The 16,526-nt window shown below is 29.7% G+C and overlaps 4 protein-coding genes across 4 annotated transcripts; 2 read left to right on the forward strand and 2 right to left on the reverse strand.

Moving 5' to 3' along the window:
- Positions 1-1,886: 1,886 nt before the first annotated feature.
- On the forward strand, positions 1,887-9,881 carry LOC109599915 (F-box only protein 28). Its single transcript, XM_020015966.2, has 6 exons — positions 1,887-2,168; positions 2,377-2,616; positions 5,158-5,590; positions 6,517-7,010; positions 7,082-7,347; positions 7,405-9,881. The coding sequence occupies exons 2-6, from the start codon at positions 2,389-2,391 to the stop codon at positions 7,568-7,570; spliced, it is 1,587 nt and encodes a 528-aa protein (XP_019871525.2). The 5' UTR covers positions 1,887-2,168; positions 2,377-2,388; the 3' UTR covers positions 7,571-9,881.
- Positions 9,882-10,054: 173 nt separating this feature from the next.
- Positions 10,055-11,337, reverse strand: LOC109599897 (max-like protein X). Its single transcript, XM_020015947.2, has 5 exons — positions 11,064-11,337; positions 10,858-11,013; positions 10,587-10,807; positions 10,352-10,535; positions 10,055-10,265 (listed from the first exon to the last, which is right to left on the reverse strand). The coding sequence occupies exons 1-4, from the start codon at positions 11,149-11,151 to the stop codon at positions 10,362-10,364; spliced, it is 639 nt and encodes a 212-aa protein (XP_019871506.1). The 5' UTR covers positions 11,152-11,337; the 3' UTR covers positions 10,055-10,265; positions 10,352-10,361.
- A 744-nt stretch (positions 11,338-12,081) lies between these two features.
- Positions 12,082-15,138, forward strand: LOC109599894 (uncharacterized). The gene is made up of 8 exons (XM_049964944.1): positions 12,082-12,121; positions 12,180-12,368; positions 12,539-13,036; positions 13,089-13,298; positions 13,584-14,329; positions 14,381-14,631; positions 14,689-14,872; positions 14,956-15,138. Exons 2-8 carry the CDS (start codon positions 12,312-12,314, stop codon positions 15,074-15,076), a joined length of 2,067 nt encoding a protein of 688 aa, XP_049820901.1. The 5' UTR covers positions 12,082-12,121; positions 12,180-12,311; the 3' UTR covers positions 15,077-15,138.
- Positions 15,139-15,315: 177 nt separating this feature from the next.
- On the reverse strand, positions 15,316-16,526 carry LOC126264988 (uncharacterized). The gene is made up of 2 exons (XM_049964945.1): positions 16,440-16,526; positions 15,316-16,271 (listed from the first exon to the last, which is right to left on the reverse strand). Exon 2 carries the CDS (start codon positions 16,266-16,268, stop codon positions 15,525-15,527), a length of 744 nt encoding a protein of 247 aa, XP_049820902.1. The 5' UTR covers positions 16,269-16,271; positions 16,440-16,526; the 3' UTR covers positions 15,316-15,524.

Below are 16,526 nucleotides of genomic sequence, written 5' to 3' on the forward strand. Positions count from 1 at the left end.
ACATTTTTTGAAACAATTACGTATATTCATTCTACAATTATGTTAATATCAAAATAACTTCTATTTAAATTAAATTTCAAACAAAATAAATAAGCAATGTGGGTGGTCATAGAAATAGCATACATTTAAAAAATATATACTTATTAAATAATTGATACATATAACTTTAAAAAAAAGTACTCTTTCTTCGTTATAACCTCCTCTAAACGGCGAGTCATAGATTCAACAAGACATCTGTAATGGTCGTTTGAAATTAAATTTCACGACTCTCCAATTAACAATCACAATTCATCCAAATTTGATGGTTTTTGTGGGGTTTAAATCGAGATTTCATGAGGTTTCATATGTTTTCAATTGGATTTAGATAAGGAATGACGCGAAAACTTCAATATCAATATCTTTTAGCCAATATTAATCAACTTTGGAACCATTTTCGGATCATTGTCATGCATAAAAATGCATATAACTAATAAATTATGGTTGGCAAATGGTTCTATTACATTCTTCATTCCTATATATGAAACCATCCATGTTATGAATAATGTTATGGTTAACGTTTCATTCAGCATGTTTCAATATTTTGTAGTGTATTTACACTTTATTTGGAGGATGACGAACGAATTGCTTATCACTTGATTCTATTCTATTGAATTCGGATTCATCACTTTAATCCACCTAAATTCTTGAGGATGATGAATGTGTCTTGTTCAAATATTCCTTTTTGTTACCAAATCATTCTTGCTAGTTTTCTTCATTCATTCAACATCTCATTGCTCTACTACCCAGAAGATAAGAAGAAATTTCATTCTATTTGTCAGTATTAATGTATTTTTAAATAAAGTGTTATTAACATATTTGTTAAGAACATTGTAAATCATTTTTCGGGATTATCCAAAGTTTTTAGCAATGTCATCAATATTTAGACCTTGTTTTTTAATGTTAATTATTATTTCCCCTTTCCCTTTAGTTCAATTTCTTTATCCCACTGAAAGTGTGTTATTCATTCAAGTCTTACTAAGAATAAATTCTTACTATTAAGATTATTGTTAATTAATGTCACAAAACGTAAATATATTTGAATGTGTGGCCAACTAAATTAGACTAATATGAGTGTAACATATTTCCTATACAACCCTCTTATAATTTATAAAATTATAAGAATATTTTTTCTCATATGATTATTATGATATATATACTATATACTTTTATTATTACATTAGCTACACCAGAAAAAAATTAATATACTATATAAGAGAATGATTAATGCCTATTCAAAACAAATACTTCCACTGTGGAAGAACTTGATTAAAATAAAGTCGTTAGGGCAATGACCTAATTTGAATCTACAGATACTGAATACGTCCCTTACATACACATACGCATATAAAATATTTATATACTTATGTAGTAATATTTTATATTATAGTTAATATTTTTAAGAATTTGTATACACATTAAATAATTATAATAATAATTATTGCGTGATACGTAAATTATATATATGGTTATTATACAAAAATATATTGTATAAATCATAATGAAATTTTTAAATTAATTTCTCTATATATTATTACCCTTATAATTTTTATTTTTAATAATAAGTAGTCATTAGATGGTGGTTCGTAAATTAAATTGATTTATCATAATAACATATTTTTTGACCAATAAAGAAATCTCATTAAAAATTATTTTTATTTTTAATCGTCTCAAAAGATCTAAAGAGTGTTGAAAGAGATGCTTAAAAACGAAGCATCCATTCCATTATACTAAAACAAGTCTTGATGATTTAAAAAATATTTTTTTAAAAAGTCGTATGAGACGAAAAATTTAGTCCATATTTTTATCGTTTGGCGCGCACAGTGTCCGTTTTTCGCGCATGTGCGCAACACAGGTATAATAACTAATTTGTGGTTCTCGATTTGAGCAATGACAAAGTTCTCGAAATTTAGTTTCATGTTTGTCAATTTTTACTAATCGCAATCAGCCATTTTCGATTTGCAATATCGGCTTTCGAGCACGGCCAGCGGTTTCCACGGCAATTACCAATGTATAGCAATCGTAGAGCCGTTTATTAGGCTCGGATTTCGTAAAAAGACGAACAATCATCTGAAATGCTTATGAAAAAAATGTAATAGATCGAAATTCGGGAACATAAATTTCGTGCAGAGGTATGTAGATGTAGGATAGAAGATTGATTTAAATGAATGTGTGGTTTATTTTGCCCAAATATTTGGATTTGTAATTTGGTTGGCCCTGGTAGACGACTGTCTAAAACTTTTGACAGAACTAATTATCTAATTACTTAAACAAAACATGTCAATAGATTTTTTGGTAAACTTTGAATTAACATCTCATTCTGTTTAATTTTCGGAGTAGAAGGCGAGCAAGATGGTTTCTACAAGACAAATGACAATAGGAAACAATGGTAATGAATCAACTCAAATGCCCACTGAACATGGACCAGCTAGATTTACAAGGAACAGCACCATTCAGACTATTGGCACAGTGCAATTATCTAGACCAGTGCAATCAACATACCTTTTAGACCTGCCTGAAGAAATCATTGAAAAGATTCTTAGTTATTTACCTTACAAAAATATCTGCCAGTTGAGACTCGTAAGTACATAGTAAATTTTTGTTTAGTTGTAACATTTCTAAATTGTGCTTTACTAATATAAAATGAACATTTTTATTTAGAATTAATACAAATATATTATCATAAATTATAAATAAATTTTACAATTTCTTACAAGTTTTAACAAGTTAGCCACCAGTCTATTTATTTATTAAGTGTGGCATTGAGAATATGTATTTTTTTGTTTCTTAAAGATAAAATTTAAATATTTTGATTAAAGCTTGACTTACACAACGACTTCGGCGACGATAGTCCACAATTTTTTGTGAACCTAAATGAAAACTTAAATATTATGGTAGGATGTTTTCTATTAAACTGATCTGATATTTTAATTTTTAATTTATAACAAGGGTGTTTTAATAAACTTTATTTTCTTTCTCTTTTGAGCTACATTTCATTAAAATTGAGTTATAATTAAAATAGTGACAGGGTTATGGGCATTTTAAACAACTTTGCTGTATTTTTTATACATATTTATTAAGGTATATGTCAATTTAAATTAAACACCTAAATATGCTTAACAAATATTAGAAGCTATTTTTATCAAAATTTTGAAATTAATTAGGAATCTTTTTCTTGTTGAAATACAGAATAACTCAGTTTCTGTTTTCGTCTCCTTTACAGAAAGGGTTTTATGAAGATACAAAGTGTTTCTAAAATATATATGTGCATGTGCACTTCCATGACATTTACTCAGGGTGAATAACATATCCGCATATTCAGAAGTTGTGAACATTGTTTAAGTCATATCTACTTGTTATAAATACAATATGATCTTATTTCATCTTATCATACCTACTAGATGTATTGTATGAAAATCACTATGACTTTTTTAAACATTTAAGGGGCATATAGTGTGTTGTCCTAAAAAAGGTGATTTTTGGGAATTCTTTTGAAAGAAAACCAAAGTTTTATTAATGTCTATACTTTTACCCTCATTGTGGAAATAAAAAAATAAAATTTACCAAAATGGCATAATTTTGAATAAGTGTCGAATTATGCCCGAAAAGTTAATGATTTTAGCTTACAAAATGATTTTTTTCGAGTTACAACGGCTGCAAATTTGAAAAATGTAGTTTCGAGAAAAACGCATTTAAAGATGAAATGATTAATTTCATTGTTGTGAATAGATAAATATTTAGATATAACCTGCTATTCTGGGTTTATAGAATTCACCTTACGCTTTTTCAAAAAACGCATGTAGGGCAGTTGAAATTTTTCTTCGAAATGACCGATCCCCTCGTTGATTTCACTTCGATTATTCCGATACCCAAAAGGTTATCAGACCGTATTCACATATCACATCAATTTTGAATCCTAAGCCTTGCAAACTGGCTTGATTTAAAGTCTTATTTTTTACAAGTTTTATTTCTAAATTACTAATTGTATAAAAATCTGAAACAAATTAAATAATACAATTTTCATGAGTTGAATCAATCAAAATATTTTCAACATTGCAGCCCAAATAAAAATACTGGTAGGTCCTGTAGTGAACAAACTTTCCAATTGTTCAGTGGCTACACTTTAGAAGGTTGTAACTCAAAAACTATTTGAGATATAGACTATCGAAATATGCTAAGAATTTTTTTTTTATTTTGATTCCTCACACTGTGAGTGCCCCTTAAAACTGAAATACCTCAAAAACATCTGTGATAATCAAAAGTACCTTTTGTCTTCTAAATTGTACAAGGAATATGGAAAAGTTTAATAGTATTAAAAATATTCAGTTGCGTAGAAAGTAGAGCGAAAACAAGAAGAGGACACCCCAGTATCTACGATACTGTATCCTTGTGGAATTGTGTAAATTTATGATATTGAATTGTAGATATGAATTTTAGGATAATATATTCCAAACAAGATTGGATCAATGGTTACTAATGTGAGTAGAAACTATTCTCAAAATTTAATCTGAGTGCCTGTATTTCATTCAGGGGAACGTTAAAGAAAAATTAAGATTTTTTCCACTATTGGACATGTTCTATCTGCTTCTAAATAATCACCACCTATTTTAGAAACGTCTTGTATATTTTGAACCATGTTTTAATATCTGTGATATTAATGCGGTGCGATTAGTAATAGTTAAGACACATTGTTTTGTCGTTATCAATAAGTAAAACTAAAATTTTGTATTGAAAGTAGAGATTTTATTTATGGTAAATTTACATAATTTATTAATTTTATAATACTTTAATAACTACAACAGTTTTTTTAATTTATGAAATGTATATTAAAGTATGTTTGTTCTTTAAAAATCATGGGAAACCTGTCAATAGTCAAGAAAAACTATCGTCATCGATATCTATCAATGTTTAATAATTAATGAGTTTACTAAATAATAATTGTTCATGTATAAACATTATTTACATAGATGAATTCATCATCTCCAGGATATTCAAGAAGCAGTTTTATCAAGCTTTTACGCTGAATGATTTGTCTACATATTATGTAACAGCAAGGTTTCAACGTAAATGTTACACGTGTTTAATTTACAATCAATGTGTAATGCTGAGATTTCGATTTAGGTATGCCGTACTATTGACAGAATATGTGGCCACATCTTGAACTCGACTTTCTCGCGACTGCAGACGCAGATGCTGCAACGCTTCCAGGACATCAAGAGCAAGATGCCGCGTCGCGAGAGCGCCAGGCGAAGTCATCATCTTGCTTGCGAGAGCGACATTGTGGAAACGCTGCATATGCGGCTCACACTGTTGCAAATGTCCTTTGGCAAGCACATCGAACGACGGCATTGCTACTTTTTCCCCGGCGAACTGCTCGATGAGGTCTACAGGATATTACATTATATCCGGGTCACGCCGAAGCTGGACTTGCCGTACAAGGTGACTGATGAACTTTTCGATTTGTCGACGATGGCCATGGAGTACTTTAAGGACAAGATCGAGCCCAATCTTCCCGAAATTGCTTATTTCAGTCCAGAGTTATATAATTATTCAGGTGAATTATGTTTTATTAATTGTTTTATTATATTATTAGGGGGACCGAAAAGTAATGTTGTTTCTGCACATGTTGATATTCGATTGTTATTTGTCAGCTCATTGTATATCTCGAAAGCGTGGCAAAGTCAATTTAAGGTTATTATGACTTGTTCACTTCTAAATAATTCAATATTAACTATTATTTTGCAATTTGGGAGCCAAATACCAGAAGAGCATATCCGACATTGCGAAGTTTATCCCAGTGCACAATCAAAGAACTGTCGAAACACATGTTATTAATTTATGTAAGAAAGTAACATTACTTTCCATCCCCCAATTATATAGGGTATAAAACATACCATGAGGCATTACAGGCTGGGCTAACCTTTTCAACAAAATCCAGAAACACATCAAGTTTAGTTGTTAGGACAACTTTTAACACAAAAAGCATAGCAAAACCTTATATAGAGTGTAGATCTCTACCATTTAAGAACAAAGTATGCTCGTGTGCAAAACAGGGAAAAAGTAATCAATTTTTCAATTTTTCATCAAATGTATCTTTAGTTTAGTCATATAATTTTTTAAGTGAGTGAATTGATTTTCAAAACCTACACAACAATTTTTAGGGATTTAAAATTTTTTTTTAATGAAGGTTTTGTAATGCTTTTTGCGTGCGATTCTTTTATAGCCTATAGTGCTTGGTGGCTCATTTTAGATGAGTCTCTTCTTAGTTATAACTAATATTACATAAAGGTCTAAAGAATTCACTCATTTGTTCATAAAAAAATTAAATAATAAACTGAAATTAAAGTATTTATTGCTTTTCAGGTTGTTTTGTTTTAAATAAACCTAAAACTGAATCTTTAAATTAACCAGTATAGATTATCTCTACGTTATCCGACTCCGTTAAAATGTGCAAAACGCCGCGGCGTGTTTGGATTCCAGGTTCGAGCTCGAGCAAGTTCCTGCATATGGTCGAATCGAACATGGTGTCGGACATATCGAAGGATAGCGCCGTTTCCGATCACGACGTCATCGATCCGGAGGACGACGACCTGGTTGATCCGATACCACAGTCGAACATGGTCCTTCGCAAGCGAATCCGAAAGATCAAGCAGGGCATGAAAAAGTACAACAGCCAACTGAGCGATCTCCGTCAATCGCTTAGATCGTGCAAACGGAAGACAGCGGAACAACAGCGACAGATCACCGAACAGCAAAAGCAGTTGGCCGATCAACAGAAGCAGACGCTGGAGTACGCGACCAGGCTGGACGAGTACGACAAGAAGAACGAGGAGATTTCTCGCAAATTTAGCACCCTGTTACAGGAGTTAAATAAGTGCAAGACGGAGCTGCAATACTGGCGATGTAAATCGCCCGCCGCCTCGTTTTGCACTTCGTGCGGTAACGCAATCAATCCCCAACCGGAGGAGCTACAAGTGAGTCCTTTCGCCACTTCATAATTTATTTAGCCTTTTGTACATAACGTCAACGTCATAAATAATTTCAGGCACTTTTGAATCAGGGTATTAACCCGGACGGGCTTGGCATCGAAACGGCAGATTTGAGCTCCGCTCCGAGTGTAAACGGAACTTGTCCACCAGGATCGTCGGAGGAGCGGGTGGCGGCGTCGGCCGTCTCCGACACCCAAGCAGAGGCGGGCGCCGCCGCCACCACGATTTCTCAGGCTGTGAGCGTCACACCTCTCACCGGTGCAGTTGACGCCGACCACATAACGGCGTCCAGTACGCCGACCGCCTCAGCGGTAACTAAAAGGTAATTTTTATTCCGACTTAATGATTTGTAGTCTGCAGTTTTCAAATGTGTTCACAGTAAGGACTGCAAAGAAATGGATCTCTTACCCTCGGTATCGCCAATCTGCATCAGAAATAACAAAAGGAAAACGTCTAGCGACGAACAGAACACGGCTAGAGAGGAGGTGCAATCAAAGAAAAAACGACGGCCCTCCAAGATACGTAAAGTGAAGTCAAAGGTTTAGTTTTGTAAATGGGTTGCTGTTACTGGCGTTGGAAAAACCAAAGGCGAAGCTACAAAAATATATTGAATTTTTTATACATATACCTACCGACTTTTTAATCACGTATATGGGCATGTATTTTGGGATATGCTTCATATATTGTCATAGTAAGTAGTACAGACTAAAAAAACTAGTGAGCTTGTTTCAACCAATTTATATGGGCCTTATGAGATTCAGAAGCTTTATTAGTTTTTTGTTGGTGGATGTGTCGAATTGTTGACGCACACTTACGTACGGAGGAGCTTGCCTATTGAATTTTATTTACATGTGATAATTTAATAAAAGCAACAACGTTACTATATACTATAAAAACTATTAATTGCAAATATAATTTTAATACTTTAAAAACCACTCCGCACCATTAATTACAAATTAAGCGACATATCTCTGTAAATATGTGTATATATTTCAATGAATTATCAAATGTCAGAATCAAAACTAATAGTTAACGATTCTGTAATATATTTAGTGCAACATATATTTAATTTATTGTTTACATTAATTGCTTGAACCCATAAATTGATTTGTAATTAACTGAAATGCTATTCATTTTTAGAATTTTTAGATATATTATGATAATGCATATGCATATGGTATATTAGAATATATTTACTAAAACGACAATTTATTAATATTGTTTTAATAATCATTTGGAATTATAGTTTATATTATAATTATAAAGAATATTGCTGCTATGTAAAATTTTTGTTATACGCGTAGGACCATAACTTAAGGGAGAAAACCTAAATATGAAGCAGGTTTTCATATTTTTTCATAAAAAAATATTTCTTTAAAGTTTTATTTAAAGAACTAAACTTCACCACATGGTTTTGGATTACTATCTGAAATAAGTATACATTTTTTTAAATTTGTCTTCCTGTTACGCGTAATTTTGCAAGCTTCGGAATTTCATAACGCGAATATTTTGAAATATGAGAATCATCCCTCTTAGAATAATATTCTTTGTATATTTTGTCCAATAATTTCTAGATGTAGTTATATTATTGCACAGCAGTTTTAAGTTAACGCCTCCCACTGAGGTTGAGAGTACAATAATACTAATCAGCTTTAAGAAAAATACTGCAATCTCTTCTCTGTTGTATATTCATGTATTAAGTGTCCATATTTTTCAAAGAACATTAATAGATTTTTTGAGCATAGACACCAGGATAAAACTTATAATTTAAAGTGTTCTTGACTTACAAAATGTTAAAACCAGGATTTCTAAGTGTGGGATCAATAGTTAATTTGGTGTGAAATTAATTCAGAGAGATTTTATATCACTGTTGTTGAAATCACTGTTAATACCATTAAAGGCATATAATGGAATGTTTCTAACTGAACTATTGCTCTTGCACTTAGATTTAGTTACTATAGTTTAGGACACGAATTCGTTCTACCCTTTTATTTCTAAAATTCACATTTAAATTGTAGTTTGTAAAAATGTTAAAATCATCAGTGATTGATTGTATTTAAAATTTTTATGAAAAGGTTTTATTGAATGACTGACTAAACCTCAAAATTCTTTGAATTATATAAAAAGCCTTAATTACTTGCCTTACTAGGAATAAAAGTAACAATCATTTTTACTTGTTTCTATATTTGTGTTAATTTTGGATTTAAAGAGGGTGGAACTTTAATATTTAATTTATATTTAAGTAATTTGACAAATTTAGTATATAAAAATTTATTTTATAATTTAAGCGTTAATTGTTAATTTGTCAGTACTATAGAAGAAATTAAAAATATCAGATGTAAATTATTATAATTAATGGTGTAATATTACTGTGCTTTTAAATATCATTTGCTTAAGATATAAACCAGATTTAACTTACAATTAGTTTTACCATACCTCTACTGTTGTATAATAATTATGAATGGAAGATGAACATATTAAAATTCAAATCTTGATATTATTTTCCCAGAGCTTAATTTACAATATTTAATCTTCATGATACTGTTGTTGTGTAACTCATTTTGTCATCGACATGAATGTATAAAACGTACTTATTTTTATAGAGCCAACTATTTGATAATTAGAAATAATGATCAAAACATGTTTTCAAAACGAGTTGCTGGGCTTCAGGTAAATTAGAGTTGATTTCAAATAAAGTGACCTTTTGTTTATTTTTAATAATTAGATCCTAGGTGTAATAGATAAACACTATTAAAAACAGAAGAAAATAAATTTTTGTCTATTTTGAAAAATTTCAATATATGTACTACGTATCCTATATTTTTCTTTACTTAATAAATTATTTGTGTGACCTAACTGTTTTCTATTTTTCCAATATCCTAGTTGAAATATCTGAGAAATCAGATGTTAATAATTCCCCATAAGCATTAAAAAATTGAGTGGAAAAAGCAGGTAATACATTTATAATTACATAAAATATGTGTATATTGTTAATAAATAAATATGAGAAAAAAAAACAATATAGACAATTAAGGATTAGTTTAGGATCTTTGAAACTTATTTTTATTAAAATAAAATACATAATTATACTGTTGAATAAATCTTTTAAAAATGAAAAACATAACATTTAATATAAGTATATCACAACACAAGATTAAACTATTTGTACTACATATATATTATTTTTTTGAAATGCATGTTCCACCACATATTTAGTGAATCCCTGAATCTGATGTTTACCTGTAATATAATTCCCAACATTTAGTAAAAATAATGGTCTCATCTGTTCAGTGTTTCAATAGATAAATTACAATTACTTCTATTACCTCAAAAAATTTAGCCTCTCATATGTGTATTGTGTCTGCGTAAAACTTGAAAGACAGTATCTTTTAATGTTTGTGGTTTACAATACTCCTCCAACCAACTGAAAACACCAGCAGATAATTCAGAGAAATTACTCACAGAAACAGTGTTGAAGGTTTGATACAATTGATCCATGATGGCCTGAAACTAAAATTTATGGTTTTTATAGTAAATTTATCCGTTGTTTATAAAGCTTACAACAGAGAATTTTACTTCATCTGATATTCTAGTTTCAGTATGACCAGGCTGAGATTGTTGGGCTTTCACTATTTGCTCATAATTTGTCTGCATAATTCTTAGTGCTACCACTTCTTTCCTCAAAGCATTTCTTTCATCTTCCTGTTTCTTTTTCTGTTGTTGCAGGTATTGGATATAATCAATTGATTTTTGCAATACAGTAGCCTTACTCAATTTGTAACCTAGAAGTGCCTTTTAGAAAATTTTCTTAAATGAATTTTAAGATAATTACCCGATATGTCAGTTTGCTGGCATGTTGGAACTAGCTCCTGCAAAGTATCATAACCTTTTTTAATAGCATCTCGTCGTTTCTGTTCTGCTTGTGTGTGTGCTTCTCTTCTTCTTTCTTTATAACTTAAAGGAGATTTTGTATCATCATCTTCATCATCTATCAACAGATTGCTGAAAACAATATTAACCATGTGGGAATAAACCTACCTGAATTTTGCAAAGAAGAATTGCTTTTACAGTAATCATTTTGCATTGATGGACTACTTTTTATATAATTCAGGTTTTCACGGGACATTTTAATGTTATTGTATTACGATTTTTAAGTAAGATTACATTTAATAAGTTGTCGTGATTAGTGTTTTGTCGTTAAGATAAAATAAGTTAAATTAGACTACCAAAATTAATAATAAAACGCAGATAACACTAAAGAAAACACATGATAAAGATTTGGACATCCAAATCCCAGATAAAAAACAAATGTTGGTGGATTTTTTGAACGTTGTATTTCTGTTGGTATTAAATCAAATTTTTATTTTTTGTACCATTTTGTTATTTGTTCTGTTAGTTTATCATGTATGCATAATAAAGTTTACATCAAATATATAATTGTTTTAATTTCGTATAGTATGTACGAAACCTAATCTATAAAATTTAATGACAACATAGCGTGTTGTTACATTTGGCAATCCGCCACTTAGGTTTTCTATGCCACTTATCCTTGAGCCCAGTAATGTTTCTCTTTTATAACATTGGGTTGGTACTTCTTAGGTTTTCTATGTAGGTTTTCTATGTAGGTTTTCTATGTAGGTTTTCTATGGGTTTTCTATGTAGGTTTTCTATGTAAGTTTTCTGACTCAAAATAATGACGTCACCTTCACAATAATATTCCAACAAGTGATAGTCATAAATATTCAGTATCTGTGATACAGAGATCTATAATATTTTTATAGCCTTCTTGATACAATACAGATATATGAATTTAAGGTCTAAATACTTCATATCGATAATCTACTGCTAAACGAGTAATTTTATTATATCATTACCAAAGCCCTGTCTTTTGCGAATTGGAACACAGGAGGAAGGATATAATGGATATACTGTTAAAATTGAAATCGGTAGTGAAGCCATCTATGAACGAATATTTATGTACTAAAAAGGGTTCTGTAGCAGTAAACCTCTAACCTAAAGCCTAGCCATAGAAGGACTAAGTACTAGGTATCTAAATAGGGGATATAGTAAAAGGGTTTTGTTTATATGAAACAAGGGTAATACTACAAGTTATATATACCGATTATGAATTCTGATTATAAAATAAAATTTTAGTTTCTTTGTTAATTTTAACCAGATTATTTCATGCTGATAGCTCAAATTAGTGGGATATCCTAAATTAGGGGAGTAAACATTAATATTAACATAACCTCATTAAACTTTTTTTGTTTTGAACACAAAAACAACATGGATGACGTGATAAATCTTTCTTCAGATGACGATGATCAGGTTCCTCCACCAAAAGTAAGTTCTAACATACAGTATTGGGTTAATATTATTTCATTAAAAAAAACGATGTCGTGGAATATATTTGTAAACAATAAATAATCAAAAAGAAACAGTAAATAACCTTCTGTGTGTGTCTAAATATTTGATGCTATATTCAATTGAGAAATATAATGTAATATTTTTAGAGATGGAAATATTTAAATGATGACCAAGTTATAGAACTTTCCGATGGTGAGCTCGATGAACCATCGGATTCGAAATGTACGATAAAATTAATTAAAGATCTCAGTAATTCTAATGGAATATGTAAGGAAACAAATGATTATAATATTAAACTCCATGTGAAAAGTACAAATAATTCAAAAATAACAAAAAATGAGTCCAATGAAAGTGAACAATCTGATGATACCGTTGAACTTTGGCCTCCTACATATTTAAATGATTTGGGAAATTTTGGAAAATTTTTGAATATATGTGATCAAGCTACTTTAGGATTAGATAATGGGAACAGTTTACGCTATAGGTTTACAGACATCATTTTACTGTTTAAAAAATTAATGAAAGAAAATGCTCTAGGTGAAAATTTTAATCCAAAATTGAAAATTTGGGAGACTCTAGCTGTAAAGAGTTATCAAGATGCCATCATTGCTTTTAATGAGTGTAGCACATATCTCAATAATCAGGTATTTATTAATAGTATGAAGTTTATCAATTGTAGTGTTAATATTTATTTAGGTCACTAATAAAATGACTTCAGAAAATTGTGAAGTTATTGAAATCCCAGATTGCGACATTGAAGAAGAAACAGTTAATTTAGCACAAGATGTCAATGAAGGGGAAAATATTAAAAGTGAGGAAAAAGATTATTCTGGAGATGATAAAGATCTAGAAAATATGGTAGAATCTGGCCCTAGTGCTGAATTTCAGGAGTTTCTTAAGTTAAAGGTATAATATAATTATTTATCTAAATATATTGTTATTTATATGGTTATGGTCATAGACAGAAAGTCTAATGATTGAATCCATATTTAATGTTTTGAGATTTTTTCAAATTGAGAATTAATCACCTAATATTCTGTAAGTTAATATTATTTTATTCCTTTTTTACATCACAAAGTCAAGGGATACCTTATATACATATTACTATGTAAATAAGTTTACTAAATAAAGAATATTTTTATATATATATATATATATATATATATATATATACTACAAATTTTGTTTTAGCGAATAAGCCCTCTAAAGATTCAGAGAGTCGCAGTGATCTCAGATGTTGAAGAAGAATCAAAAGCAGTGACACAGAATTCACATACTGACAAAAATAAAGTCTGTAACATGAAAAAACAAAATAAGTACAATATGGATACTGGAGGACAATCAGAAGAGATAAAATCAATTAAAGAAAATGAGAATGAGGATAATAAAAATAATGAAGTATATACTGAGAATGAGGAAAATGATATTATTTTAATATCAGATAACAGTGAAAACAACAATAAAAAAGGGGCTGAAGATACCGATTCTTTCTCAGAGGAATCAAATGTAATTGAAAGGGATTCTTCAAGCAAAGATATATTACACGAGTCGAAATTTAAAATGTTTTTAGACAGATGTTTGAAATCAACTTTGGGCACAAAATATGACTTGTCTTTCAAAATTCCGGATATAATTAAATTATTTAAAAACCTACCTGAAGAACGAGTTCTATCTGCGGATTTTAAACTTAATTTGGAAGAATTTATGGAAATGGCTGAAAAAGGAAGTCGGGAGGCAACACTTGGTTTTCATAAATGCTATACTTATTTTAAGCAAAGTTCACCAGGTAGTTTCTATTTTGATTCAAAGGATGACGTTAATAAATTAAAAATGCTTGAAATCTGTATCAAAAAACTACAAAAAAAAATCAAGAAGATTGAAGAAGAGGAAGTCGATTTTTCAGATGATGAGAATTCTTCTTACATAAAACTTGATAGGTAAATATTAATTCTGTTTTAACTAAAATAATCACTTCTTAAATATTTTAGTTATAAGGCAAGACTTAACAAGGTTTTTGTGAAATGGTGTTCTTTATTAAAAAAGAATCCATATTCTGGGCGTCAAATGTATGAAAAGATTAATTTTCAGCATTCAAATTATCCCGAGATTAATAGGACCATAAACACAAAATATAAAAATAGTGTAAAATTTCCATCATATTATGAAATAGAAAGTTGTATACGAGAGTGTGTCACGAAATATGAGTTACCTCTAAGTGATGCTGGCATTAAGACTGAAAGTAAGTTATCCGGAAGTTTATATAAACAAATACATATATTTATATCGGAATTTGCAGGCGAACACGTTTTTTTGAAGTTAGGAGATATTTTGCAATCTAAAAGGCGGAAAGATATGTACGAAACGCATAGTGCATATATCGAGAATACGGATGATCCGGCGAAAAAAGATCCTGAATTATTTAAAGTACTGAAAGAAAACAGTGTAATAGCGAAAAGAAATACGGAAGAAGTTTGGCGAAAGTATGTTTATGCCGTTTTTTTAATATTTAATTTTTAATTAATTGACCACTGTAAATTTGGGTACATGTTTGATTTGTTTGCAGAGTTCCACTTAAGCAAGAAATGTTACAGGATAAACCTGAAGCTGAAGCTGAAGCCATCTCAGCAGATTCTTCTTCAGACAGTGATAATTCACATTATGTAGATAGTGAAGATGATACTTAAACTTGAATTTACAATATATTTTATTTAATTTATTTTGTAATATATAATAAATGTTTTTTTTTTCATATTTGCGTATTAACCTTATAAAAACAAAACAAAATGATTCATATTTTGATTTGGAAATCTATTAATATAGTGTTTTATTTATACTTTTATACTTTTTATTTGAAATTATCCCCCAAAACTTTAAGGTTGATCAAGAAATCAGTTAAAAAATTAATAATTGACAAACTTAAATCCTTCCAAAATATATATTTCAATTATATATACAAGAAACATTATATTATTATGAGAATTCATTATTCATTTGATTAATGCCAACTTGTAGTGATTTACTCATGCCAAAAGTTTATGTATATTAATAAACAGTCAGGACTTAAATTTTGTGTTTTTTACTTTCCTCACATACCATAAAAATATTGAATTTGTTTATTTAAATTTAAAGTTTTTAAAATATTAAAATATTTTCATATTTATAAGTTACATCTTGTTCATTTCCCTTTACATAGTTTGTTACAATTGCTTTAAAATTATTTCCACTTTCTATGTCTACATATATTTTGTAATCAATTTTTGAAGAAAATTTCTTTTTGCTTTGAACAGTCTCATTCCTAATAAATATAAGATCTAAATTTAAACTTTTCGTTACGTTATACACAATCTCAAAATTGTCTAATGCAACAGAATACAAACTTAGCTTGTCAGAGCTAAATCGTTTATTCCAATAAAAAGGAGCAATATTATCTATTAGAACTAGATCATGATTATCACAGCTATTTACAATTCTTTCCAGATTACAAAGAGTAAGCTCAAATTCATCACAGTTGAAACAACTAACAAGTGTAATATTTTTTAAAGCTTTTGCAACAATCTGACTAGAGGTTTTAACACTCTTTTTCTTCAAATGTCCATCTATGCTATTTAAAATATCAAACATTCCAATCTGCTGATCAGTGTTAATAAAAATCACTGCACAGTCCATCCACTCTTCACAATAGGCTGATGGCAAAATACATCGAACTAGAAAATCAAGCAGTAATTGATATTTCTGGTTTATATCTGGTCCTGTTATTTCTATGTAAGAATTAGTTGGCAGTCCTTCTGGAAATAGTTTTCTGTTGATTGTTTCCAATGATGATTTGGATGTAACTCGAGAAAACAGCTGGACACCCGATTCAATTTTGCAATTCATTTTCTAAAAAAATGCACTCATAAGTTTGTCATGTATAATAATTAGATAAATTTAATAAAAATTAAACAATATAAAAGGATATGAAAAAGATTTAGCGTTAAACTAAGAAACAAATGAATGTGAATGGAACGTTGAATTTTTGTTTTCGTCTCGATTAATGAATAAACTTGCCAATGTCAATTTTTGCACAAAAGTAGCACGTATTTTGTAGATTGTTTCATTTGAAAAAATACGGGCAGCCCAATGAGAGGACTAACA

Source organism: Aethina tumida, chromosome 3 (assembly GCF_024364675.1).
Source record: "Aethina tumida isolate Nest 87 chromosome 3, icAetTumi1.1, whole genome shotgun sequence".
Lineage (NCBI taxonomy): Eukaryota > Metazoa > Arthropoda > Insecta > Coleoptera > Nitidulidae > Aethina > Aethina tumida.